Source organism: Pungitius pungitius, chromosome 13, assembly GCF_949316345.1.
Source record: "Pungitius pungitius chromosome 13, fPunPun2.1, whole genome shotgun sequence".
Classification (NCBI taxonomy): domain Eukaryota; kingdom Metazoa; phylum Chordata; class Actinopteri; order Perciformes; family Gasterosteidae; genus Pungitius; species Pungitius pungitius.
Window position 1 is genome coordinate 10977991 of NC_084912.1, and position 26312 is coordinate 11004302.

General features: G+C 41.8%; 1 protein-coding gene across 18 annotated transcripts in view; it reads left to right on the top strand.

Moving 5' to 3' along the window:
* LOC119214513 (neurexin-1a-like) overlaps positions 1-26312 on the top strand; it is a 206128-nt gene that overhangs the window by 142751 nt on the left and 37065 nt on the right. For all 18 annotated transcript variants that reach the window (XM_062566562.1, XM_062566565.1, XM_062566563.1 and 15 more), the window contains one exon: positions 21000-21171. In XM_062566562.1, coding sequence (XP_062422546.1) covers positions 21000-21171 — 172 coding nt within the window. The remainder of the gene's footprint in view (positions 1-20999; positions 21172-26312) is intronic.

Genomic DNA, 26312 nt, shown 5'->3' on the forward strand with positions numbered 1-26312 from the left:
ACGAGGAAGCAAACACCTTAACAACAATAATTAGAAGTGTATGTGAGGCCTTTTTTTTTACTCTTTGTCTCCCTCCCTTTGTTTGTCCTAATGAATCAACTGTCTTCTTCTCCTTGACTTCATAATTCACCAGTACATTCTGTGAAATAGCCTCGTGTGCAACAAGGAACTGCTGTAAAATTGGTGTGGGAATTCTGTGACTCTGCTGGATTGACACTGAGCTTAACGCTCAAGTTAAAGTTTTAATCTCCCTTAACCACTGAAGCATTATAGTGTCCGATCAAGAAGTATGAAACCAAAACATCTACTGTGTATACTGTATAGCCAAGTTCTATGGGCTATGCAGGTGTTTTGAATTTCTCAGCTCCGTATTGCCTTTAACTCTGGGGGAAATTCAAAAAAACGTCTAAGCAGCAATGGACAGTTAATCGTAATTAGATGACAAAAAGTTTTGTCTTAGGTTTGTTTAACGATGAGAATATCTCTTTAATGTACTGGAAGTGTCAACAAAGGTCAGCTTTGTAGTGTGAAATATACGTATACTCGGTCTCCCTCAAACTCATCCATGTTGATTATTCTGAGGAAATTACAGGTCAGAAAGCCACAGACATTCAAATGAAAATGTAACTGCTGTTGAGCGACAGTCTGTGTGTGTTTGCTCTTTAATCCATAAACATCCGTGGCCATTATTATGGTATTTGCGAGCTAGATGTAGTTGTATAACCATTGCCACTTCATAAAATCTTCATCGTAATGGCAGGAGCAGGGAACTTCTAAAGTTTAAAGTTTGTGTCGGTGCAGAACTAATTACCTGAGCTCCATTATGTGCTGTTTTATTTTGTTAACACGTCTCTCAAGTTTTGCATGTCAATAATGAAGAAATATTACACACAAGATATTTGATTTAAAAAATACCAGGAACAATGAAATAAAAAGCTTGAAAACGCTTAATCTTGAGGTCAAGTTGCTGTTGAAACACAGTAGAGAACATTGTGTAAATAAACGCTTACATTTAATTGCACGTCAAAGAGGCAGACTTGACATTTTGTCAAAGGTGAAACCTGACGGGTTATATAGCTCTCAGCCCCTCGGGGACGTCCTAACGCACCTTGGAAAGAGGAACACGCATTGGAGAGGAGAGAAGCAGCAGTGAACTACTCTTCCAAAAGGCCTTATCGGCCCGTCGTATTATTTCAACACAAAGGGCCATAGAGGGCTTATCTCACGATATGGTCTCCTGCCACAAATACACAAAAAAAAAGACAAAAAGAAGGGGCGTGAGACAGCAAAATGACAAAGCGGAGCAAGGCTCCCTCTGTATGTTGGCCTCTTATTACCTTTCCGTGCAAGATGACTGATAAACCCAAAGACAATCAAGAAGGGAAAGCATGAAGCTGAAAAGATAAAGAGTAAAGACCCAAACATGTCATTAAAGGACAAGCCAGATGTTGGCACAGGGGGATCAGGAGGATAAGATTAAAAGAGGGTTGTAGTTGTACGTTAGTAAAAGGACACGAGCGTAGCATTTTCCATCCATTCCACTCTGATATACTGCGTTTGAGTTTTGGAGAAATGACCGACATCTTGTCAGGGTCATCCTTTGCCCTTAGTTTTTTAGGAGTTTGCATGCAAACACCCATCGTGGGTTGTGAGACACCTATGGGACTGGTCCAGGGGACGTGATCCCAGTAGGCTCTGTTTGCAGTCAACCAGCAAGAGTGAAAATAGTTTTACACAGATAAGTGTTCAGGAGCAGCGTGCAGTACCTGCTTCCTCCTCCCTCCCTCGGCTCTGTGCTCCACTAGGCGGAGTTGCAGAGCAGCATGGACACAGAAGTCCAGACAGCTCTAATGCACAACATTAATCATCATGGCAGTGGCGCTGACCACCCTGGTCTGATCGCTTTCCCCTTATAAACCGCAAGTCCGGACGAGTGCCGAGTCCGGACCGCCCTGAGATTAGATCAGTTCCCAGGCATAAGGCCTAAGAGATGAGTTGGCCTGACTGAGTTGGTTATGTCACGTTGTCGGCACATTTTGAGTCACACAGGTGTATGGTAGATTACAAAAATAATATGGAAGGACTTACTTTCCATTCCGGTAATTGGTACTTATTTTTGTACCATATCCAGACAATAACTGCAATCATTGGATAGACCTTCAGTAATGCCCGGTAGTTCTGTACGGCTTTGCAGGGATCCATTTCAGTGGCCATGAAATCGTGATTTATCTGTAGTGCTTCTGTGGAGGATGACAGGCAGCCGCTCTTGTGCTGCACTGAGCACCGCAAGTTTTCAATTGTTCAATAAACTCATCAATGGCCTCATAAAGCAAGCTGACATTTACAGCAAAGTGCAAACGTCAAGGAGTTGAGTCTGATAAGATTTTGATGGCGGAAATGCTGTAAAAAAATAAAAAAAAATAAAAAAAGCAGCAAACAAAGACAAATTGTCAGGGAGAAATGCAGACAACTTAAAATAAGCAGCGGCGTAAATGTAAAATTAGCCTGGCATCGACAGAATGATTTGCATACAGTGCAGATCTCCCGTGCTCACTTGGTTTATAATGCATCCAAAAAGTAGCTGATAGGGCCAATGCGACACAGTCTGATAATGTAGATCTAATTAAAACTCCCAGAGTGGGACCTGAGCATATGTTTTTTCGGCCGACCCACACACACCAGGCACAGCCGTGTCCTCATTAGCACCAACAATGTCACCGGGCCCGGGCCGACAGGCTGCCTTAATATGTGGTAGAGAACATAACGTGCCCTTGCTCTGTGTGCTGTCCCGGTGCTTTGAAGCCATCCTGCCTTCTAGAAGCGAGTCCTCTTTGCTTACGTGAGCCGCTTGTCTGGAGACAAAGCTAATGAAGATGGCGACCTGCGCGGTAGAGAGAGAGAGAGAGAGAGCAGGCTTTAGTCTTTGAAAGCTCCCCGGTTGTGTGTTTTGGGGACTGAACACGTCGCCGGATTGACAGCTGAACCTCGTGGGCCGCTCGTACCTTTGATGAAAGACTAAAACTGGCGAGGAAGAGCTGAGAGGCACGGTCCCTTTAGCCAAGTCCTGTTTTCTGTCTGCGTCTCCGTTGTCAGATCGGTGAATTTTCGGCATGTGTGTGTGTGTGTAACCAAGCGAATAAAAGAGAGCGAGCCATATAGAGAGATACTGCGTGTCGATGCGCCTCACTCTGTGTGCGTTTCTGGCTCAGCAGTCATCTGATGAACTGCCTTGGTGCGACCTAGGCTTGTGCACGCCCATGCCAGTGATATCCTGCTGGTTGTCATTGTGTTGGTTAACAATGCTCTCCCCCAGCACCACAACTCACAGAGCAGCAGTAAGAAGTTGGCAGACCCTAATGGAAACGTCATCTTCCCGATGAAAGATGGCCCCGCTTTGATGAGAGGGGGAGTTATGGGAGCTGTATAATAAAAGAACCATTTCCAATCGGTTCCGAAGCCAATTTAAGAGCGCTGAATGAAGACAGACGCTGTCATAGACAAACTGAGGAGGCGACAGTCACTCATAGCAGCTCTCCTGTTTGTCAGGGAGAGGGCCACTTCAATACAGTACTCCATTATCCTGCCTTGAATGGGACAGGCAATACCTCAATCCCCAGGCTTCATTTGGAAATCAAGAGTCCGGTCTGCACTTTCATCATTGTGAAGGATGAAAGTTTTCATGCCAAACTCCCGCTGCAAATGTTTTTTACCTATTTTCATGCTTTTAGAAAATAATGCACAATGTTTTTCGGTGGATCGCCGCAACTGGCTGAATAAAAAAATGAGCTGTGTACTGGTACCATAAATTCTGGCTTCAAACAAAGATGTTATCAAGTTTTGTGTTGATTGCTTGTTGTGTAATTCCTCACCCTCTACTGTGACTTTAAACACACAAGTATGTATAAAGATTTTAATTCAGTGTGCAGTGAAGAAAAAGAAAGAAAGAAATCTCTGTGCTATCATATAACCTCTAATCTCCACCTGCTCCTCCTCTTTGTACTATCTCAGACCACAGGGAGCCGGAGGAGGAGGAGCTCTCATATTAAAGCAAAGTATTCTCCATCACTTCCCCGCCTATAACAGCATAGACATCCAACACCAGCTACATTATTGATGATAGTGATGCAAGCTGTATAAACATAACATAATTATTTTTTCCATGTGCCAAACAAAATCGGTTTCATTGATATAAGCGTTACCAAAGAAAGAGTGATCAATTTATTATGCAGGGCCTGATAACAAAGCAATTATTTTTTCACATTCTGCCGGATCCTTTGCTTATCTAAACTCAATGTTGTTTTTGAAGATGCTTTTGCTTCGTACATACATTTTAATATATTTTTTGCCTTCGTCTTGCATATGTGATATTTCCTCCAAGTGTGCATGATGGACAAGAAGGGCTTGTCAACGCGGATTGTGATCGAGTTTGGGAGTTTCACCTAAAAAAAGATGAAATACACTGATTTGAAAAGATTTAGAGGAGCTGGTTTGTTGGATTGGGTGGGAAAATTATATTTTTAAAAAGTCTTATGTTTTGCATCACTCAAGTAGAATGAAATAATCTTCCCATCATACCTGTTTTGTTAGAACAAGCTCTAGTGGTGGCTCAAGGTTCCATTGAATCGAGATTGAATGATTGAATTGTCAATTGTCAGTCTTAGCTAAGTCACTCTCATTCTTTCAATTGCCTTCTAAATTCCTCTATACTCTTTGGAGATGACACTCTCCATCGTGTCCCCCAAAATGAATTGGCACTAACGTCCCTTTTATCTAGTATTATGATCTTTATTTCATATATTTATGGAATCCGTTTGATAGATATTAACATCCTGTCGAGCAGACTGAGGCGTCTGTCGAGGACAGACAAGCCGGGCAGGAGGGCAGGGGACCGTGCTGCAGTGAGCAGCCTTCATTCAAAGGACCCTCATCATTTCAAATGTAAAAATGTGTAAGAGTCACAGCCAAGATGAAAAAAGTGGCCATTTTCATCAGCCTTCCCCGTGGCTTGTCTTCTCTTCACTTTCTCCAGCGGGAACATGACGCGTAATTCAGAAACTTTCTCTGTCACTTCCCTTCCCTGTTGCTGCGTCTACAGTATCCGTCTTTATCTCTCTCTGGAACTATTAGAAGATTAATCAGGCCGTCTCGACTCTCCTTAGACACACTGTGCTGATGCTGCTCTTCCACGGGAGAGGCTTGTGGGTGGGTGGCAGCCATTTGAACATGGTAGCACTTTGATCTGCTGGGCGGATTTACAAAATTGCACTTCTAGCTCCACGTTGAAGAGGGAAGGATTAGAATGTGAGAGAGAGAGCTGTCGGGAGATTTTTATTTTCCGACAGGTTTTGATATAAACGTGGCCACAGAGGTTTTTGTGTTATTTCTTTTTTTATTACATATTTGGGGTTACCACATCATTTTAGGGCTGGTAGTTCTAAACACTAAGTCTGGGTATCTCCCAGTAGACCTCCAGGTGCATCGTTCAATCCTTCAGGAGTCTCCTGTGAGACAGAAATAAGTGGTATATCTCTTACATGCCACATTGACAGCGTGAAGACTAAAAAGCAATATATATCCTGTAACAGCCACCTCACCACACACACCCTGCTCTGTCAACTCTGCTTAATTAGCAGCAGCTAACGACCGGTAGTGAATTATTGTTTTTAATTAACCAATTTTACCGCTTCTACAAATAAGATCTGTGTTTATGGCCTGGATGAGGGGCACTCAGCAAGGAATCAGTTACCAAGAATGTTCCCCTCCAAGCTGAAGTGAGGCTGAATCAACATGTTCCCGCTGAAAAGAGAGAATTAAATCCAATTTCCATTACTGTGATAAAGTGATTACATCCCATCAGAGAGTGTCCCAGAGCTAAGTATGGAAATCGGAGCACATGCATGTGTAGACCTGCCTTCAGCACCATATGACACAAGGCATGTCTCTGTGTGAATGAAGCGTGCCACACACACACACAAACTTGCCTTTCTACCTTTCTCATTTGCACACACTAACAGATACAGGCCCATTGCACACAGGGACATAAAAAGTCTATTGAGCCATCACACAGATTAATGTTTGCTTGAATGGGCTTGAATTTGCACTCCCCTTTAACTTGGGTATCCTGCCTTCATGGCCACGTTACACCTGGGTGGCTCTGCTAATGAAAGCATTTTATTAGACTTGCATGTGGGATGCCTGGCACAACCATCCTCTTTAAAAAGAAAATCCATGCACATTTTAGCCCTATAAGGGAGGCGAAGCAACTCCCCTGCAACATTGACATTACATGTGAAAATTAGCTGACCCTTTCATTCAAAGCAGCTTATAATAAGTGCATTTAACCAGGAGGGCACAGACCCAAAACAACAAGAATAAAGAAATCAGAATTTCTTCAAGAAAGCCAAACTACAAAGTGCTATGAGTAAGTGCAATCGTAAGGATTAATAAAGAGGTACCTGCTCCACCTACAGTCATAGAGGTGTGTTTTTAGTTTGCGCCGGAAGCTGTATTCTGCTGTCCCGACATCATTGGGGAGCTAATTACACCATTTAGGAGCCAGGACTGCAAACAGCCGGTATGTTGTCGAGTGTTTAGCTGTCTGCGAGGGAGCAACAAGCAGATTGGCAGATGCAGAGCGGAGTGAGTGTGTAGGGACGTAATGTTCGACCATGTCCTGGCTGTAGACTGGACCTGATTTAATGGCTGCACGGTACGCAAGTAGCAATGTTATAACAGATAGTTGGGACAGTTAGGACGCATTTGTCAAAGGTAACAGTCTGGCCGTTTGTGGAAGAGGCTCTCAAGGTAAATTTCCAGGTTGTGGGCGGCCATCCACTGAGAAATGTCAGTCAAACAGGCAGAGGTTCGTGCTGCTGGTTGAGGAAGGGGCCAAGGACGGAGCCTTGGGGCACCCCAGCGGTGAGAGGACAAGATTCAGACCCAGATCCAAGTTACCCGGTAAGAGTGGTTGTTGAGGCAGCATGGGAGAAGGGAGAAAGCAAAGCCTGAGACACCCACTTCCTGGAGAAAGAAATAAGGATCTGGTGGTTCACTGTGTCAAATGCAGCAGAAAGGTCAAAAGGGATAAGGACAAAAGAGAGAGAGTGGAGTTGCAAGGAGTGCTGTCTCTGTTGAGTGGCCTCCACACACACAACAAGACCAACTCTTCTGCATGCTTGAAGATGTGCTCGGTTTATATGTGTACGAAATGGCATTGCAGTTGCATTCTGGGTTGTTTCCTCCTACTCGTGCTTTACCGTGATTTCGATAGAAAAGTAATTCAACCCCATCAGGATCCTAAATCTGTAATATGTCTCCAGGGGACCCTTATATGATTCTGTCCCAAATCTTCATTATGTTATATGATTTAGAATCAAATATATCAAAATTTTTGGCATTTATTCAAATTCAGGATAAAATATGTGCAGGCAAATGGTGACCTGTTCTTAACAGAGAAAGCACCTAATTTAAAAAACAATAATTTATAATGTGTGATGTGACTAAAATGTAATTGTGCCTAATCCTTGCTGAATAAACTAGCTGCATTATTAGTACACTGCAGTGATTTGGAAATCTCATGCATGTACATTTTGATTTGAATCAACATCCTTGAAACACATCTTTTAGCAAAACAGCCCATTGATTTGAGAAGGTTGCAAGGATAATTCCTTGTTCTATGGTAGATATTATTGGGGCCATTCAACAAAATGCAACATCATACAAAAGGGCAACTGTAGAAGTATTTATTTGGAGAATGATTACAGTGGGATATTGGAAAACAATCATTGTAGCTGTATGTTTCTTTTCATGTCTGCACATATGCTTGCAACCACCCCAACATACTGTAGGTGGATAAGTGGTTATAGAAGAACCCCCACGGACCATGACAGACATGACATGACAAAAATAGCAATTATACGTAACTCTACTTAGCTTATCAAAGCTTCTCCTGCCACTATCCCAAACGCTACCACCTCCCAGCCTTCTGTGTTTTGTTTGTTTGTGTGTCTGGAACAGCTGAATGAAACGTCTGATGCACCATTGCCAAATGTCACAAGTGGTCCATCCTTCTGTGGAAATAAATTGGCTCTCCCTTAAGCAGAAAGTATGTCAACAGGAGCCGGGGCATATGGCGGGATCGGACAACTGAATACGACAGTTTCTGCACCGTTTTGGCTTCTCTCATTATGATCTGGACTGTCTTTTTGTAGAATTCTTTTTGGGGATGAGATAGCTGAGGGCCACTCATGAATCCTGAATGAGAAGCAAGCTTCATCCGTTGCATGTTTTGTTTTTGTTTTTTTAACTCAACTTCAGGTAATACTTCAAGTAATTTTACCTAAGCCCCAATAACCGTGTTATTTAACAATGCGTTATGTAAATGGTAGCATTAGTGTGCTGACACGCTACAATTTGCAGTTATTGTGTTGACCACAATCCACCTAATTTTTTTCTGCTAACACTACTATTACTACTTTGAACTCAACAATATCAAAGTATCACTCTGGCTTGTGGGAATGTCTTTCCTTTTGTGTAATTAACTGAAGTATTGGACGCATTGAATGTTGATTATGTCATCACTTCTCTGGATGAAAGTTATTCCAATTCTTTTTTAGATGTATGTAAATTATTCTATGTCAATTCTGGTCAAAAACAAAAAATAGCACACTATTGAAGTATCTCAATAGCTATACCTAATAGGTAAAAATTGCTATTCTTTCACTAAGTGAAAAGACCTGTTTCCATAATGGCAAAAACTTGAAAATGTATTATTGGAAAAACTGTATGAAAAAAACGAGCTAATATTGCATTTCAGGGAACTGTTTCGTATATCGGAGAAAACTGTGGCAAATTAAATTTGCCTTTTGTGTGTGTGCAACAAAGCTTTCACAGCCAAAGGAAAAAAACAAATGTGTGAAGGTGGATGCTTTACATTAGCACTCAATTACATGCTTAAGATTGGAAATTCCTGGGTTTGCTAATATTTTATATTCAGTATTCATTGGTTCTTTCCATTTTAGAGTACATATGTACATATTTTCCTTTGATCACACACTTTTTGAAGGAGGCCAGCTGTGACAGTGTTGCAGAAAGGCACAACTGGGGAACAACTCTTTACCCAACAGGACCACAGAGACCATACAGAGAAAAAAGTGTTCACTTACTCAGCCTTCCGCGGTGTTGAATCTGTATAAGTGTGCGTGTGTGTGCTTATGGGCATTATGGGGAACTGGCTGGACACGGCTGCTGTATGGATGGAAATAGAGAGGAAAAGACTGATGGCACAGGCGAAGATGTATGCTTGGCTGGAGAAGTTAATAAAATTGAAGCTGTGTTATGATGAATAAGGAAAGGGCCATAAAAGAGAATGTATGTAGTGAATCTCCCATGCGAGCGGTGCTGAACAGCCTGGTGAGCACACCCAGGGGACGCCGTTTTAATCTGCAGCCCTCCCTAACACTTTGAGCTCCACGCAGAAGTGGGCCCACATTCTGTTTGAGCTTTACTAAGACAGAGATATGTAAATCATGAGCTTGAAAGTTAAAGTCATAGTAGAATAGCAGTCAAATGTAAAAGTGATACCAATGTGCTTGCATTTCTAAGGAAGGGCAGGATTTTGCTGCCACCCCAAACAAGTGGCTTGTTTGTTGAAGTTGTTGAATGGATTGTTACCACATGGAAGTGCTAATTGTCTTACAAGGGAGGTCATTGGATACAACTATGACTAATAAGCTAATTGAACATGTATATGGGTACCACCAACAACTGATTGAATACACAGACACATACGGCACTAATGTATCTAACGTTAAAATCCCAAAAGCAATTTTAGTGCAGCAGGCATTCGGTGCTGCAAATGTAGATCTTACGATGATAAAACTGTGCACACATGAGAAAAGGTATTTTCAGAGTGAAAACAGAATGACAAAACGCTTTAAAGAAGGAGAAACTAAAACATCCTCCTGCACAAGGAGACCCACTGTGTATGAACTATTTCAAGAAATGTAGTATTCATTACTGTTTCTATCATATCTAGTCACTATATAGCAGACCCTCTGTATCCACTTCAAAAGGATCATCAGTCGCTGTTTTTACCAAGCACTTGATTACTGCTACACCTGCATCTTTGTTTAATACGAAGTTTCTTCTTTTTTACATTCCACTCTTTCAAGTAGAACGTATTTGCAAGTAAAGCGACAGGAAACTTCAGTCTGATTCTCGAAAGCCAAGCCTGTCCTTTCATTTGAGATGATTTGTTTCCATTCTCTAACAGTATTACGGTTTAGAAGCCCTCAGTTTCAATATGCCATTGTCTCTTTGTGACTAGTTATGTATTTGAATGACTTGTTTCACTGGGAGCTGGTGAAATGCAGAACGAATGGTGGGGGGGGGGGGGGGTCTTTGTGAGTGGAGCTGAACCGCTTTCAGCGAAGTCCGTTACCTCGCTGATGATGAATACTTCTGTACGCTGAGCTCCAACCTCCAACCTCCGCCTGTCCTTCAGCGTTACAAATCAACGGCTGTCTTCCCTCGCTCTGGCCATGCAGCGACAGAAAATAAACGACCTGGCGATATGGAAGGTAATGGTGACAGGGGAGGCCTCTATGACAGCGTGATGTTGGAAGAATCGTCACCATGGCAACACGTGTTGCCGGGAAGCAGACGTCGGCAGGTGGAGGGAGAGAGTAACGGGTTAGGGAACAAGCAGGCGGCTAGCAGACATCTGGACACAATGCAATCTCTGAAATGAAGACACAGACTATACACCTTCAGGCCAGCCGGTTCCTTTAAAGAGCTCCTTCTGTCTGCCCTGATTCCCTTTCTCTTTCGCTCCCTTCTAAGACCTCCTTCTTAACCTTCCCAACTTCACACCTCCTTGCAATTGAGTGTTCTCATCTTTCCAGCCTTGCTTTGATCCGTCTGCCTCTTCTTTCCTCTAATTCACTTCTCTCATTCACTCCGCTCAGGTAATTGATTTGAACAGATTCATTATTGATAAACGGATCGTATCAAGACGATGTCACCCATCCATAGTTAACCTGCAGTTCTATGTGTGTGTTGGTGTCCTATTAGTGTTACAACTCGTGTATCATTACAGAGACTTCTCTGTCCTGTAAGAGACTGCCGAAGATTGCAAAGTTTGTGTAGGTGGCTGCTTCAAAAGGAGCGTGTGCCACATGTCTTTCCCTCACTTTTTTTTTCCTTCTTTTTTTGAAGTCCCAGATACCTTCAAGGTAACGGAGACTGACAAGGAAAGGATAAGAAACATGGAAAATGAGATTGAAAAAGGGGGGAAGCGAATTGAGTAGGAGGCAAAATCTGAGCAAAGCAAGCAAGGAGTGGAGGAGAAATAGGACACAGCGGAAATCGAGGCAAAGTGATGGGGGGGGAAAGAGTAAGCCTCAGGCTGAGAGGCACCAGCCCAAGTATCATAGTCAATTAACATCCAAGCCCAGCACTAATTCTCAGTCTATTTCAGACCATTAATTATGTGCACCATCAGTTCCAGCTCACTTGGCCTGACACAAGTCTTCATCACATTGCTTTGGCCCCTACGGATGCTGTTTTACTACAACGATAACTGCAGTTTACATATTCATGATGAAATAGAAACACGGACTGCATAGATCAAGTCCACTCTCTGAACCGAGAAGATATGTGGTGATTTCACTACGCACCGTAATTACAGACTACAACATCAGCTGTTTTTATCTAACTAACCAATATATTTAGTAGATTCTTATACTGTATGTAAGCTTTGTAATTGACATTGTGCTCGATATGATTTATTCTTCAGGTAACAGAGGTCTGGATTGTTTGCTTGTATCATAAGGTTTAGGTATTATCAACAGGACTGGGTGGTACTTTGTGGTAAAAGGCCCAGAGGCCAGTTCAACCAAGCCTGTACTGTACTGTGTTCCCTGTCTGTGGACAGGATGGAGAAATTGCTGTGCATGAACAGACGGGGCAACTGTGGGTATCATTGTATCAGCAAATTACTTTTCTGCCATATTCTGTCCCAAACTTCTGGAGAGGCCTCATCAAACGTACTGTAGTAACATCTGACTGCCCCTGTTCTAATTTCACCACCAATCAGAGCAGCTCTGATGTGATGTATGAAAAACTGGTGAGATGACATTATCTCATTAAATTGCTACACAATTTTAAAAATAAACACATTGACAAATATGAATGAACCAACACGGCCTACAGAAAAGCTGTAGATCATTTTGAAACCTTCTTGTCTGTGCTGCGCTCTTCACATCCATCCTCAACTAAACTCCGTGTACTAAATGTTGTGGCGTGTGTACATAGGAAGCAAAAAGGGTCAGAAACTAGTCTGCATTACAACACCCATTGAGCTCTTGTGAAAGTGTCTGGTCAACTCCACAGAGATGACACGCATCCAAACATCGGTCACATGGCGTCCTCTCAGAAGGCCTGTCTTCAGCGTGTCCATTTTTACACAACCCTCCCCATCTCGTCATTTATTGGATGTTCCTTACTACACCCACAATAACTGAGATGTGAGAATAATTGGACAAAATCCTTGAAATGTAGTGGGTTGGATGACACATTTTGTGCATCCTTTCATCTTCGGAAAATAAATGATTAACAGTTATGCCATCCAAATGTTGATTAAGGCGATTGAGATCAATTGAAGTCGATGCTGATGATTGCATTTGGAGTGTGTTAATTTGAAGAATGGAAAGTAAAAGAAAACCGCAGATTTTGCCATTTCTTGAAAATTGATTTGGAGTTCTGACTGGCTCAATGGGCTCATAATGACGGCTCCTGGCTAGACTGGTCACCTTTCTCCGTGGCCTTAGCGGGCATTATACTTCGACCCAATGATGTCAGCTTGCCACAGGACAGAGATGCATTTTATAAACGTATGTGAAGAGGAAGTTGGCTGCTGTGGATGGCTGTTCACTCTGTTGGAGAAAACTGACTAACGTATTGTACTTATTCTGTATCTGTGTGCATTTTTTGAATTCCAACTTGGTTCCATTTGGTTATATCAGCACTGTTAAATTGACTGTGCATGTATGTCAGTCTTTTTTCCGCCTAGCAGATAAAATCACGAAGGCTAAAATTGACTTATTTTGAAAGAAATCCTACCAACGCACAAACTGTAAAATATGACAGCCGGTTAGTCCTTATGCTGCCTTGATCAAAAAATATGTGATTCAACAAACCTTTTCATATTTGGTTCCCCTCCACCTGTCACATGCAGGCAGATTATAATATCTCACTATCTTCACCCAAAGATTTAAAGGTACTTTGGCAAAGATGCACCATATTTAAGAGCAGGCTGCTTTGCCATGAAGGAACGTATATGGAGACAAGTGATAAAACATACAGCAGGCAGCTGAATTTATTTTTACACCACACTTCCTCACGTACCACGTGAAGCGGTCGGTGTATTGAGACGTGTCGCGATTTTTACATTTTTCACACTTTGTTGGTTATTCCTTCTTTTTTCTGGGGGATGAATTATCATTCAAATATGCAGTAACTCTCAAAAAGTTCTCCCGCTGATTAGATCTCACCTCACCCGTATTCCTGCGAGCCAGGTGTTCTTTCAGCAAACTGGGAGGCTCGGTTCTGTATCACAAATACATCGACCCTATCTTCTCCCTTCTCTTCCCCGCTCGGCTGCCCCATATTCACCAAAGGCCTCCATCAGCCATTTTTTCAAGATGAAAATGGGGCCTGAGAGCAAGTACAATGCTGTGGAATTGCATTTTTCAAATTTTGTGAAAGCAACCTCCATATAGTCCTCCATAAAGTCCTCCATATTCTGAGAAATCTAGGTTGAGTTTCATTCCTCTAAAGCATTGTCCTCATAACATAACACTTTTTATTCTAGATATTTTAATGTTCTCCTCTTCTGAGATCAGCTTCACAGTGGGAATAAGAAAATCAGTTTGAGCTAAGTTAACAATGAAAGACAGGGAAGTCGGCATACATGAATACATGAGAAGGCACTGAGGGAGTCTTTTTTTTTTCTGTGACGCTGGATAAAGGAATAAAATGGCACAGTAATACACGGAGCTGATGGGGAATAATGTTGGCAAAGTTGAAAAAAAGTCATCCATGAAATTGCTCGTTGCATCCTTTAAAAGCTCTTGATTGATGGAGGCAATTTTAAAGCTTGGCAGTTTTCCAGTTGAGTGGAAGTGTTTGAAACAGGTTCTCCAGGGTTCTCCCAAAGGAGAAAGGCAGCCTTTAACCCAGTTCGGGGACAGCCATTATCAATATATTACATGTCATTTAGCTGAATAAATATACATTTATTTGCCATAGATATTTACACAACAAGCAACAGTTACTAAGATTCTTTGATTGGGTTCAACGTTATGTATTTCAAATACTATAAAACTAAAAAATGTCTAAGCATAATTCATTATATTTCATACAAATACATGCCTAAATGTGTTGTACCTTTTAAGACTAATATAACAGGCAGGAGTAAAGCTTCTGTTGCCAAATGTACTGTGTGCATTTGTGGTTGTCCACTGTCAGTTGATTTTGAGAAACCTCTTCTTCCTCTACAATAACAGAAGGGGCTGTAATAGTTGCAAAGGTCCAAATAGAGTATACGCAATACAAGACTTGGTAGTCAAGGTGCCTCCGTAGGTGGAGTTACTCAAAGTGGTGTGTAATGTGTGGCTTGAGGTCCACTGTGAAGGTTGGCTGTGATGGTGGTATATTTCTTTTCTTCCTGTACAGCCAGTTCTTCTTCGGGCCATTCTATCAAACCATTACGCTATAAATCTTGTTGTATACGTACCAACCAACCTACATACATACATATTAAATATATACTTACTTTCATATCTTCTCAGTGGTTCGAGGGATCACACAGGTGAAAATGATTACCATTTTATTAATGTATTACTGATATTGAGTATAACCGACTTCTGTTATGAGAAAGAGTTGCACATAGTTTTTTTTATCTCTATAAAAGTGTAGTTATGTCAGAATGAATGAATGTATTTTTCAAGGCATCAAAGTCTATCGCTTCTAGTATGCTCATATTTAAGAATGTATGACCTCAAATCCGTGGATGAATCTTTTATGCTTGTCAGGATGACATATTTTTTGTGTTATGAACTCATTGTTATATCAAACACCCAAATAGGACTGAGCCATGATTAGGGATAAGAGACATCGTATTTCTAAACTTTGATTGTGCTGAAATATGTGTGACACCTTTCACAGGATTAGCAAAGCTGTCACATAAATACACAATGAGTTCTCACACAGAAAAATCCTTGTGCAACATATCTCAGAATTAACCAGAAAGGGTTGGCTATGAATGAGGAATTATATTATAGTAACAAGAAAACTAGTCTTTTGAAATCCATCACAATTATAGTACCTTTTCTTGAGGGAACAGAAACACTTTTGGGCACAAATGTTAGCATGCAGGACTTACTCGTCTGTTTTTGTGATCTGAACAGACACGACAAAATGTTTGTGGTGATATGTATCCCTGTCATGTCGAGTGTCTGGCAGTCTTGTCCTAAGGAGAAAGGGTCAGTCATGGCATATGTCCCCCTGCCTTCAGGCGTATGTCCCCTGCTCTAACTTGAGCTTTTTGCATTTCCAACTAAGGGGGTTGCGCCATTCCCGTTTTCCCCAAATACACACGTGTGTGTATTTGATCTTATTCCGCCAGAGAGACTCTGTCTGAATCATATAGATGAAGTGAGCTGGACTCTTACTATCCTCAGGGGGACGCAAGATGTCCTGGCAGAGAGGACAGAGATGAAGGTCATCGCACCCGGACTGTGCGCCAGCTGTCACGTACGGACGGACAGGAGAATCACCTGAAACCTGAATTGATTTCTTTGAGAGAGAGAGAACAGAATTCCAGTTATCTGTTGACCTCCCTTGATGCGACGTGTCAAAGACAGAGCCAGAGAAAGGGTTCGGACGCACAGCGAAAAGTCACTTTAAGGGAGAGAGAAAAACAGAATAAGCACCCTGTGAAGCTCACATTATGAACACTTCTGAATGAGTGGGAACTTCTGAACTCCAGGGCCACTGTACCAGTGATGATTACAACGCTGAATTTGAATGCACTCACCCCCCCCCCCCCCTGTGAGTGTATGTTTTCTATGCAACATCTCACACGGAAGGTGCTGCTCCCACACGAGCATCAACTCATGGTTTTGTATTTTTCCCTGGTAACGGTTCAATAGAAATCTCTCCTGGTACCCGCCATCAAAGGTCTGCTGCGGCTGACTTGATGATTTATTAACTCGCCGTATTTGATGAAGCTCCTCGGATAGAGTCTGCTAGCAATAGAAACCATTTAAAGCGGACTTCACAGGTAATTAAGCACCATCGCCGCCGGACTTGATTTTCAAATAAGCTGAGCTCCCAGCAAACTCACCTACGCCTCACTGCGATGGAAACGCTCCGAGGTAGAAACTCTGATTCCCTTTTTAGAACACATTGTGAAAGTTGACTGACACGCAGCTCAAAGTCCGTGGATTTCTAAGAGTTGATAAATATAAGAAGATAAATAACCTCGTCGAGTCAGTTAAGTTCCTGTAAAGCAGGCCTGTGGTTTTAGTGATCTCCTCAATGAATAATCTTGTATTATGGCAGGCACCGCTGGACCCAATTGTGGGGGCGACTACGATCACTGAATATATATTTTATTTTATGAATGTGAAAATATAGCTGGAAATACAACTTGCTCTATACCGTCTGGAAAGTGTATGACTCAGCAGACAGTATTTGCATTTCACAGTCACTCAGCAGAGACCACGCATATCTTGGTAAATCCTGGCCGCTACACTGCTACATGCATCATGTGTAGAAATGATTGGGGATCACATTGCGCCGTTCCACGGCATATAGGGGCGCTTGCTTGTGAGATGCCGTGTTGGGGTTTGGGCCGTGAAGTCACTGGCCATCGCAGAGAAGTCGATAAGCGGGAACCCTGTTTGAGGAGCAGAGAGTTTGTTTGACAAGTTTGAGGCAATTTAAATAATATTTTAAATCCTTTAAAACCAAGGGAAACCTTTTTTTATGGATTAATACCTAGAATGCTGCTTGAGTGGGAAGTTATTACAGTAAACAGGTCTTGTCCGCTTTTTCCCGGATGATTAAATTTATGATGAAGATGCCTGAAGGTGTAGAGTTTAAATGCTTTTAAATCAATGTCCTGTACCAATTCTTTGGTATTCATGTTTAATGGCTTGTTGTTTTCCACTGTAAGGAGCTGAGGGCAGTGAAATGAAAGGACTTCTTTAAGTCTAAATTTCTTAAAGTGATACAAAAGGGTTTGCAAAGGTTGACTGCATGTCCAGATGGACGCAGTTAGAGAAGAATACAAGTTCTTTCATGCTGTCTTCCAATTAATTTTCTACACTTAAAAGTATGTATGAGTGGCATTAATACTTTTGTCAACCTGTAATCTCAGGTTTACTGCACTGTATGTACAGTTTATGGTTGTATTGAAGGGAAACACATTTTCCTTATAATTCCATTACTTCTCTAATTTCATCAACTAAGCGTTTTGAAAAAAAAGGAGAAGCAGAAGACTGTCAGAGGTAATTAAAAGATAAGTGAACAGTCGGCCGGCCCCAGCTACATTGAGGCAGCCGGAGCGCAGTATCCCCTCAACACGCACACACAGAGACCCTCAGTGTCACAGCGCGCTGGATGGATGACAATGGGGCTCTCCCACCTGCCAGCAGACCCTTCACAGACACATTCACCGCAGGGGGATGTGCTGCAGTCCCGCGGCGTCGTGCCGGTGAGATATGAAATGTGACGGATGCACAATGGTTGCCGACATGAATGTCAACACGAGTGACTTGTAAACAAGCGAAAGATTTCTGCCTACCACGCAGGTTCCTTTCATTCAAAGATTGGAGAGGAGGTCCGATACCACTTCTCACTGACTTTGTTTTTTAAGCTGTGTCAACGTGGGCAAGGGAAACCTGCACGCTCCAGTAAACCATTCCAAACTTGAGGATCATTCAACTCGCTGTGTAACAGTTTTGCACCGGGTTTGTTTTAGCCTCAAGAGTCTGAACACCACACATCATTTGAGCAAAGACACAAATACACACTGTTTTATTTATTATTTGATTTATTATTCATGGGAACACTGTTATAAAGAGGGACACAAACCACAAACTCTAAGTAAGTTACAGTGATACTTTACAACCTAAACTGTCAATAAGGGAACTTTATTAATAGCGTTGTAGTCCTCTATAATCAGACGAATTTGTTGAAATGATTAACAGAAAACAAATGATGCTACTCAGTTCTACTAATAATTACAGAAAAAGAAAAAGAAAACACTTGGCCTGCAGAGGCTGTTTTGCAGCTTTATGGCTGGTGAAAAAAAGTATCTTCATGGTTGTATAATGAGTGCAGATGGGGAGTTTTAACGAGCAACTGACACCCAGAGTATTGCGGCAGCTACTCCACCCTCCAGCTGCAAGGATGAGAAGCATTAAAAAAAAAAGAGCAGATTAGAGGAGAATGCTGGATCAACTTCATCAGTTAATTAAACTATATTGCAGCTTGATGAGCAATTAATCACGACAGTGTGCCGAGTGTGCAGAGCTCAGATCTTCGGTTGCAGTACATTTTCAGCCTACATTAGGCCTGTTTTCCCAGGGGGGGGCAGCCCTTTGGGGAGCAGTCCTCACCAAGTTAGCGGCCCTAAAATTGTACATGGTGTACTGGATTGGGGTTACGTAAGCAGCTATCAATCACAGTGACATAAGCTGCATCCAATTAGAGCTGTAGGATTAGGCTCCTCACTGTGAGAAGCCACTTGTCCAAGTAGATCAAATTTCAGGGAACGCGAAAAGCAATTGATGTATTGATGTTTAAAAGAAAATACCAATCCTATTTCAGAGGGCAGAGGAAAAACTAGTGAGAGTAATCACATCAATCTTTAAATAAGACATAAACTGTATCTCTCAGTTCTTATCTTTCAGCTGATTTCTGACTCCCTGAATATGACGGTTGGATTTTTGTCCATTGTCTGTCAAACCCTTCCATCTACCTCTACAATACCTTCAAGATTGTGAAGAAGGCTTTTTCATGCTATGGAAACTTGAGTTGGCAGTTTGTGACTAAATGCAGTAAATGTATTAATGAGACCATGGGGAGCATTAAAAGTCAATTGAAGGAGGCTATTAAAAGAGGGATTTTAATTGGGTTGGTCCCTTCACTAAACCATTTTTTTTGCCTGTCTCTTTTTTTCCAATCGCAGTAGTACAAAAAAGTTCTAAATTTATGTGTTGAGTGTGTGGTAGAAAGTTGACCTTTTGAATCGCAGATCGTTGTCGCAGGTCAAATCTTGCTGTATAGTCAAGTACTTCGAAAATGAAAATGAGCCTTGGGTTGAGGTGGGATGATGGCACAGGCCCGTAGTATCCGGGGCCTCTTGCCGTGCTCGGTGCGGCTGAGGATGGCGAGATGAGCCTCGAGAGAAGAGGGTAAATCTCTTAACCTGATTGCAGCCAACACGAGGTTTTACTACGAAACCAGCGCCTGCAGATCATCCGCTCGCCCATTCACTTGTGCAGACATGAGCACTGTAACCATCTGCTTTTCATATTGTGTTAATTGGTGTTTATGCCCCAGAGGAGTCAGTAAATTGTGTTAGTGCTGAAGCTTTAATGCATCAGATTATATAATCTGTTTAAATTACATTTCAAAACATACAATTGTCCTAGTTTTAGTAACGGGGTGTGACACATTATAAACGGTTTTAATTGGACTTTAGCTTGTGGCTCGTGAGACATGCTCGACTCATTCGGCACTGTGAAAGAACCAGGCTCTTTGTGTGTGTGTGTGTGTGTGTGTGTGTATGTGGGGTTTGAGTATGTTTGTGCATCTGGAAGAGTCAGAGAGAGAGAGTCAGAGAGAGAGACAGATAGTAGTGTAGTATTGGCTGTGCTGACTGGATAATGACATGCAGAGTGCTGTACTGCTCCAGTAACTAGAGCCTCCAACCAGATGCTCCTTTTCACTGCAGCTCACGCAGAGTCGCTGCACCAACATCTTAACAGCATTAAGCAGTGAGAATCAGGATCGGGGATGTAATGCTGGAGCCTGTTAGAGTAGATATAACCTAACATGTGGACGAAGCTGTCCTGTGCGATATTGTCCTAATGCTTGTGTTTCTGTGCTCTCTCCATATGGATGTCAGTATTTACTGCTGTCTAGCACATACTTTTCAGATTCTCTGCAATAAGTGAAGCTACATTGGGGTTTTTAAATTGATAAGGGTTTGTACACAGTATCTTAAACTGAGGCACTGAACATTGTGTGTGTCTGGGAGTGCATGTGCATGTGCGTGCGTGATGGATGACTGGCTGAAACCAAAAAAGATTGCACTTTTAAAGAACCACATGGCAGTATCAGACAGAAGGCCAGAACAAGTGCATTAAGCACTGAGGCGAGAGGCAATACTCTTAACAACTTTGCTATTTAATTTAATAAACTCATGTCATAAAACCAGCACAGATCAAAATCCACAGTATCCCGGGCTGTAAAACTGTTGTTATTAGGTTTTTAAGAGCAATATGTTGAAGAACATATACATTAAGTAAGGCTTCAAACCCCAGGCAACAATCTAAACATCCAAGCATGTTTTATGTGCACTTGGAATAATATCTAACAGAGCAAAAAAGAAAGTGTTAAGAAAGAATACCTTTTAAGGAAAGTATATGTCACTGTACATGTTACTCTGGGGAACAACAACAGAGGCCATAGGACCACTACATAGAGAAAAGAGCTACACTAATGACTAATGATCATATATCCTTCCTGACATGCTATTTATTTAAATTTTAGAAATAATAACTCAAGATATTACGAATAGGTATGGATGAATGAAAATAATTTACCATTACTCCTTTAACAACACTTAGCTTATTATCTAAATTGCTTAGCTAATAATTGTCACTAAAAGCTTTTTCTTTTCTGTGTTCTTCTCTTTTCAGGAAAAAGGAAACATTGCTGTTGTATTTAATGTCGGAACAGACGACATTAATATTGAGGAGACGTCAAAGTTTGTAAATGACGGAAAGTACCATATAGTGAAGTTTACGAGGAGTGGGGGTAATGCCACTCTGCAGGTGGATGACCTGCCAGTCATTGAGCGCTACCCCACAGGTGAGTCACCCGCTGCTGAAAAGTGATAACATGACCAAGAGATTATCAAGATAGTAATACTTTGTCTTTTAGGATGTTCTATGTTGACTTGGCATGTGTTTTAATGGCTTTTTATTGTTTCTGTTTACAGCAGTTGTTACGAATAATACAAGTGTTGTTGAGTTTTTTTCTCATCTCTATGATTATCGCTTTACATTAATTGATGCTGTTAAACAGCCCAGGTCTGTGTAAACTGATTGCACTTAAACTCAACAGTCTAACATATCAAAGTATATTATTTGTAATAAATTCGCTGTAAAAATGAAATAATACATCTTCAGTTTCTGCTCACAAAACGGAAAATCAATAGACTATTTACAGACAAATTACCACTTTTACTGTGGCAAGTAATCGTGTGCCAGTTCAATATTTGTTTCTCTGCCATTACAGAAGATGATGAAATTAAGAGTACCGAGTGTACACACCGTAACACACTCAAACTAAATGATTGCCGTAATTCATTTGTTTCCTACTCAAAATTAGGGGTTGATCAGTTACATGTTTATCCCCTTCAGAGCACATAGACATCATTACTAATGACATCAGTCATTCAAATAAAAGCGTAACACATAGAAATTCCACCTGTTATGAAATGCTCAGCACTTTTTTATGCTGTTATTTTAAACTGCTAATGTACACGATATAGAGGGAGTCGTGTCTCTTGAAAGTGGAGATTCATATTCGGGAACATGAAAACTATGCCATTATATTTTGGGGAGCGAAAATATGAAATAATCTATTGTTGGAAATGAAAAATAACTCAGCAACACTGGTACGTTTTTGTAGGATGTCTAGACGATTGTAGTATGATGACTTAAAAACTCACTGCTGTGTTTTTTGAAATTGAAAATCTTTTTATCTGCTTAATGGCTTTGACAAAACCTACAGAGCATTGAAGGAGTGTGACTATTATATGACTACATAGTAGTGATTACGCTATAAGTAAAAACTGCACCCCCACTTCCAAAATTGTTAGATTTTGAGCATTCATGAAAGAACTTGGCAGCAAGACAAATTCAACCTGTCTCTACCCCGCTGCATAATGTTTGGTGACCTTTTTAGCCATGACCAGAGCATTCATCCAAATGAAAGACGGTTTTCTGACTGAGACTCAATCTTTGCTGCTAGCCTCAGGTAGAAAAGGAAGCTGATGTCTTTTGAATGTTGTGGACATGGCAGAATGAACAGCAGGGTTAAATGCCTCGACGCAAAGTTCTCACTCTTCAAACAACAAACACCCACAGTCCCTAAGACGCCTATGATACATACACATGTGCAGCTCGTAAACTAGATAGACAACTTGTAGGTAAGACAAACCTGAGACACATAAGTGTTTCTTATTAAAGGTTTTAATTATTCAGCAGTGAATGTGAGGAAATGTACCGCTTGGTAAAACAATAATACCTTCATCCAGTAGCTTTTAAAGTTAATAATTTATTGCACAACGTATTGCTTGGTAATTAAAAAACATTAAGCAGTATATCGTACAAGAAGAGGGGTGCCTGTATTTGAGATTCTTGGTCAATGTATTGTGCAATAAGATAGCTAGATAGATAATTATCACATGATAAGTGCTCAGTTATTAACGCTGCAAGGGAGAAATGACCAATCTCATCCCTTCTGATCATGCATCAGTGACTATGCCAAGTCCAGCTACCGTATTAGTCTCTTAGCAGACTAATTACATCCAATCACAATTACTGCGCAGTTTCTCCCCTCACCCCCCAGCACACAAAGTCATTATTCTCTCAGCTCGCCTCTAGTTTGATTAGTATCCTTGTAGGCCTCTAACGCACTCCTAATGGCAGCTCCCAGCCACTCCCAGGCCACTGACAGAACAACAGTGATTATAACACGAGTAGACAGCAAAGATAAAACTGATGGCTGGAGAGTGAGAATGACACAGAGCAGGAGCTTATATGAGCGGGAGTGATCCTTCTCAAAGCAAGGAAATAATTGGTTCACCAGGACGTAAATGTGCTGCCCTCGTAATCTCATTAAAAAGTGTTGTACTGCTACACACTCATGGGTTGTTAAACGTCTTTTAGCACAATTACTAAAGGAACTAAAAAACACACACAGAGACATAACTAGCCTTCTATGTATTGTAGTTTGGTTGTAATTTCTTTTCTTTTATTGTGTAGTACACACAAAAGGCGGGGGCCGACCATCAAAAAATCAGCCCCCGTGCCTTGGCCACGGAAGTAATACCACCACAATGGCGCTTCTGGGCCCGCGGGGGACGGCCCAGTATACTATCGGAGCGTCCAATGAACACGCGCCGCACACAAAGATAATGGACGAGTCCCTGGCCTCATTTCTTGCCGTTAGCAGAGCGTGGTGCACTTATAGAGCTCTGCCTCTACCCGCACTCCCCTCACCTCTAAGTTCCCTTCTTTTTTTCTGTCCTATTTATCCCTAACTGTCCAGCCACCTCCCCTCGATTGATCCTACCCTCCTGTCCTGTTTCCTACCTTGCAGCGGGGGATAAAAGGGGAGGATGCTAAGCGTTGTCCGTCAGAGATCTGCTTTGGTTCCTTTCTGTGTTTTAGCCACCGTTATTCAGCCTATTGTGCAAGCAGTCATTACTGAGCAAGCTGCAACCAAACGGTGCAATGGCTGCTGTCTCCAGAGTAAAGAAAAAATGGGAACAGAATAAATAATAATTCAAGTTTGATTTGGGTTCCTCCTTCTTTAATACTTCCGGCTCCATGAACAGAGGAAGCATTTGCATATTTGCTCATTTATTGTTGTGTCCAAATGCTTGTAATGAGATAAGGCCCCCACCTTATCTGACCACTTTATTAATAAAAAAGAAAACAAGTGAGTGAGGGCAAAGCGGGTCAGCTGGGACGGCTCAGCCGAATCGCTGCTGTCTGGCGGAGGAGATAAGCCCGGCGGTCCCACACCGAACACAATCACCGCTCGGCAGCCGCCACAAGCTGCGCTCGCAGGCAGGATGAATGGGCTCTCCTGCTGCCTCCGGGCCCAGGGGAGGGCATTGTTTAACACTGTGGTGTCCCACAGTGAGGATCAATACACGATCAGACCTTGATCGTAGCCACACTTAATTAACCCCCGAATAAGGGTAGGCTTAGCGATGGACTTAGCGATAGACTAGCGTTCCACGGAGGTGTGTGGGAGGGGGGGGGCACAGTGCTACAGTCTATGGAAATAGAGCATGTTTTTGCACAAAATTTGAGGATTTTGGCACAGTGGGACGCTTTGTGAGGATGAGTTTGTATTTAGTGTGTTTGTGTCTACCTGCCCGTTTGAGATTGTCTTTCTAGAAGTAGCACAGAATTTTGTAGAAGGATGTGGTGGAACACAAAAGGAACAACATTTGTATACATTGTGGCTGTCAAGGAACAAAGCAAGCATATGTTTTGGGAAATGTGCATAAATTAACAACAAATTAATCAGAGATAAAGCGATGGAAGCTATAGTTGGTCTCCTTCAACCCAATAACTATATGCTGAGTGCTCTCCTGAGCAGCAAGTACGAGTTGCTGACCCCTCCTCACATAAGGCGTCATAGTACCAGGAAACAGAGAGGCGACATAAGTGACACTCCATTTCTGACAAATGGAGGTGGCAGGAATTAGCAAAGCCCATCAATACTCCACAACAACAGAAATGAATGGATTGTTGATTGATTTTAGACCTTCAGAATATAAGGAAGGGCAGCTGTGTGTGTGTGTGTGTGTACACGCCTGCTTTTCTGTTTGCATGAAATATGCATAATGCACAGCGCTTTGGAGAATTTGGTGGCGCAGAGCTGCAGGAACATTGTGCATTCAACAGCAGGCCGATTGGTAGACGTAGACGTTGCATTAGCTGGACGCAGCTGCATGCAGGCGTACTTCACATCCAGGTACCTTGAGGAAGCTTGGTGAGGAATTCATTTTATATGGGATTCAGTAACTCTTGGTCACTACAATACGGTTATAAATCAGAAGCATTTGTTCTTTCTTAATGTAAACAAATGCCCATGAACTACCAAAAAGGCAGTGAATTGTTCCTTTAAGTGTGGCCTGTGTATTCACAGCCTGTTGAAATGTACACCTCTGTGCCACACAGCTCAAAACTATTAAAAAACGAATATTATAAACTGTGCACTGGGTGACATGTCCCCTCATTACCATGAGCGTGGTCAGTGTAGTTTATTTGACTTATTTTGATTAGTCCCTCAAACACCGTTCTATTACTGTAAATGGATTACTAGAAGTTCACCAACAAATGCACTATTCTACAGTGTTTCAGTTACATTTGCAAAGAACTCTAGTGGCCAGGGTGAGGAAATCAATAAATCTTGCATATATTTGTAGTCCGATTTTTAAGATTTATAACTTGGGACTTGGCCCAAATAGTCATTGTTGTTTTATTATTTATTTATTATGGGAATGTTGAATAAATTTAGCTTTAGTTTGAAAACATAAAACCGATTTGTATTGAAGATGCAGGTTTAAAGACATAGCATGAAGTTGCTCATAATAATGGACCAAGAAAAGTTATATACATGAAAAATAATGAAACTTAGAATGTGCAGCACTGTGGCAGAAATGTGGCCCACTAAATAAAATCAGAGATCCACATGGTATCATACACACAGTGTCCCTTTGTGGCAGTAAGGCAGCATGCATGTGTCTACGTCAATGCTGAGTGTAAGTGTAAATCCAACCGGGCACAATCGACTTCCCTGAGCTGTATAGAGGAGCTTTAAACCCTGGTAGCTGATCCCTTACAGTAATTCAAGCCGGTGCGATTAAAACTTGTCTCTTTATGCGTCTTCTTACCTTTAAGACCTTTGAACGGGCCAACTGTGTGCATCTGTTACAAAGTTACCTCCTTCCCTTCATGTCTCTGCCACACTTTCCCCTTCGAAGCTTTTCTCCACCGAATCCTTGTTAGCTGCCGGATCTTTTATCTGCCAGAACTGAATTAATATAGTTGATGGAACAAACATTGTCAATCTGCCGGAAGAATGGAGCCGACTGAATTCAATCTCTGCAGACAATGCCAGGGGAAAAGCTCTCCGGGACAGTGCCACTTTGCTCAAAGTCTTCTGTTCTGAAGAGGTTATTGGCCTTGACAAAGGGGTGA